The sequence below is a fragment of the Octopus bimaculoides genome, chromosome 6 (genome assembly GCF_001194135.2).
Source record: "Octopus bimaculoides isolate UCB-OBI-ISO-001 chromosome 6, ASM119413v2, whole genome shotgun sequence".
Taxonomy (NCBI): domain Eukaryota; kingdom Metazoa; phylum Mollusca; class Cephalopoda; order Octopoda; family Octopodidae; genus Octopus; species Octopus bimaculoides.
The window spans coordinates 13,700,461-13,702,065 of record NC_068986.1 but is presented as its reverse complement, the minus strand read 5'-3'; the positions used below and the strand labels follow the sequence as shown (position 1 = coordinate 13,702,065).

Sequence of the window (1,605 nt, the reverse complement as noted above, 5' to 3'; positions counted from 1 at the left end):
CAGACCGGGCGTTGTGAGTGTTTATTGAGCGAAAGCACCTAAAGCTCCACGAGGCTCCGGCAGGGGATGGTGGCGAACCCTGCTGTACTCTTCCACCACAACTTTCTCTCACTCTTACTTCCTGTTTCTGTCGTGCCTGTAATTCAAAGGGTCAGCTGAATATCCCCGAGAACTACGTTAAGGGTACACGTGTCTGTGGAGTGCTCAGCCACTTGCACGTTAATTTCACGAGCAGGCTGTTCCGGTGATCGGATCGACTGGAACCCTCGACGTCGTAAGCGACGGAGTGCCAACAACAACTTCTTCCTTCGCAATTATCCGGCGAGTACATTTCTTTACCATTGTCAATTTTATATCATCTTAAATGTTATATTCAATAGTATTCTTCTATAAATGCAATGTCCAGAACGTAGGCCCAGCCACAATTCTTTGTTCTTTGATTTCTGTAACAGTTCTACTTCCTGATGTGGGACTTTCTGATGTGGAACTTTCTTCCAGCCATTTCATCAAGCTTGACATCCCTATCATCCTTCTTCTTCCCCTGCTTTTTTCCCTTTCAATTTTTCCGGTCATCGCTAAATTTTCCAGGCTCTCTTTCCTCATCACATGAACATGAAATCCCGGTTACTTGTCCCTTATCTCACAAAGCAGTTTCCTTTTTACCGGAACCCCGATAATCACATCTTCCTTAGAAGTGATATTCAATATTATTCTTGTTGTATCGTGTCAGATCTGTAGGAATGATTTTCGATCCGGCAAGCTGAAATTATTAGATCGAATAAATTTTATGTAACAATCTACCTCGTTTGATATTATGAAAGACGTATGGACATCTAAGACGCACTCCAATTTCAGCCGCGCAAATGCAGGCGAATCCTTTTTAGTACTTTAAAGCATGTAATATTTAAAACCACTTCGCAGTACATTACAAGACTTTACAAAAGTACCTTAGCTTTTGCAGGGAATGTTACTGTATATAAAAAGTAAGTTAGCAGTCTAGCAGAACTTGAAGCAAGGAATCACCATAGTGAAAATATCTTATATGCTTACAACGTCTGGAACGAAATTAGCAAATAGAGGGGCCAATATCGAATACAGGACTCGGATAATAGTTTGGAAAAAAGTGGAGCTTATACACGCCGAAATACGGTATTTTATTTTATAATCCTTTGTTTACGTTCTGTTTCCTTGCTATTTTATTGTTTATTTATGACTATTATGTTTGTTTACATCGTTTAGGTGTGGGGTTTGCACTTCGCAAAATAGTATCGAAGCTCAGCAGTTATACGAATATACAGGTAGACGAGAGTGGTACATGGACCCTTGATATCACGTCGACGTTTAAAAATATACATCTTCAATTTAAACTTGGCGAGGAATTTGATGAAACAACAGGAGATGGCCGTCACATGAAAGTGAGTATATATCTGTCCCGACCCTAGCCCCCCTATCTCTATGTAAGTGCTTTTATATATGTATATGTATGTATGCATATATAAGTGTGTGTATGTGTGTGTGAGTGTGTGCGTGTATATATATATATATGTATATATATGTGTGTGTGTGTGTGTGTGTGTGTGTGTGTGTGTGTGTGTGTGTGTGTGT

General features: G+C 39.9%; 1 protein-coding gene across 1 annotated transcript in view; it reads left to right on the top strand.

Annotated features, from left to right (window-relative positions):
• LOC106873094 (sodium/calcium exchanger regulatory protein 1) overlaps positions 1–1,442 on the top strand; it is an 18,720-nt gene extending 17,278 nt beyond the window's left edge. Inside the window, exon 2 of the mRNA XM_014920318.2 lies at positions 1,240–1,442. Within this exon, the coding sequence (XP_014775804.1) occupies positions 1,240–1,442 (203 nt within the window). The remainder of the gene's footprint in view (positions 1–1,239) is intronic.
• The last annotated feature ends 163 nt before the right edge of the window (positions 1,443–1,605 follow it).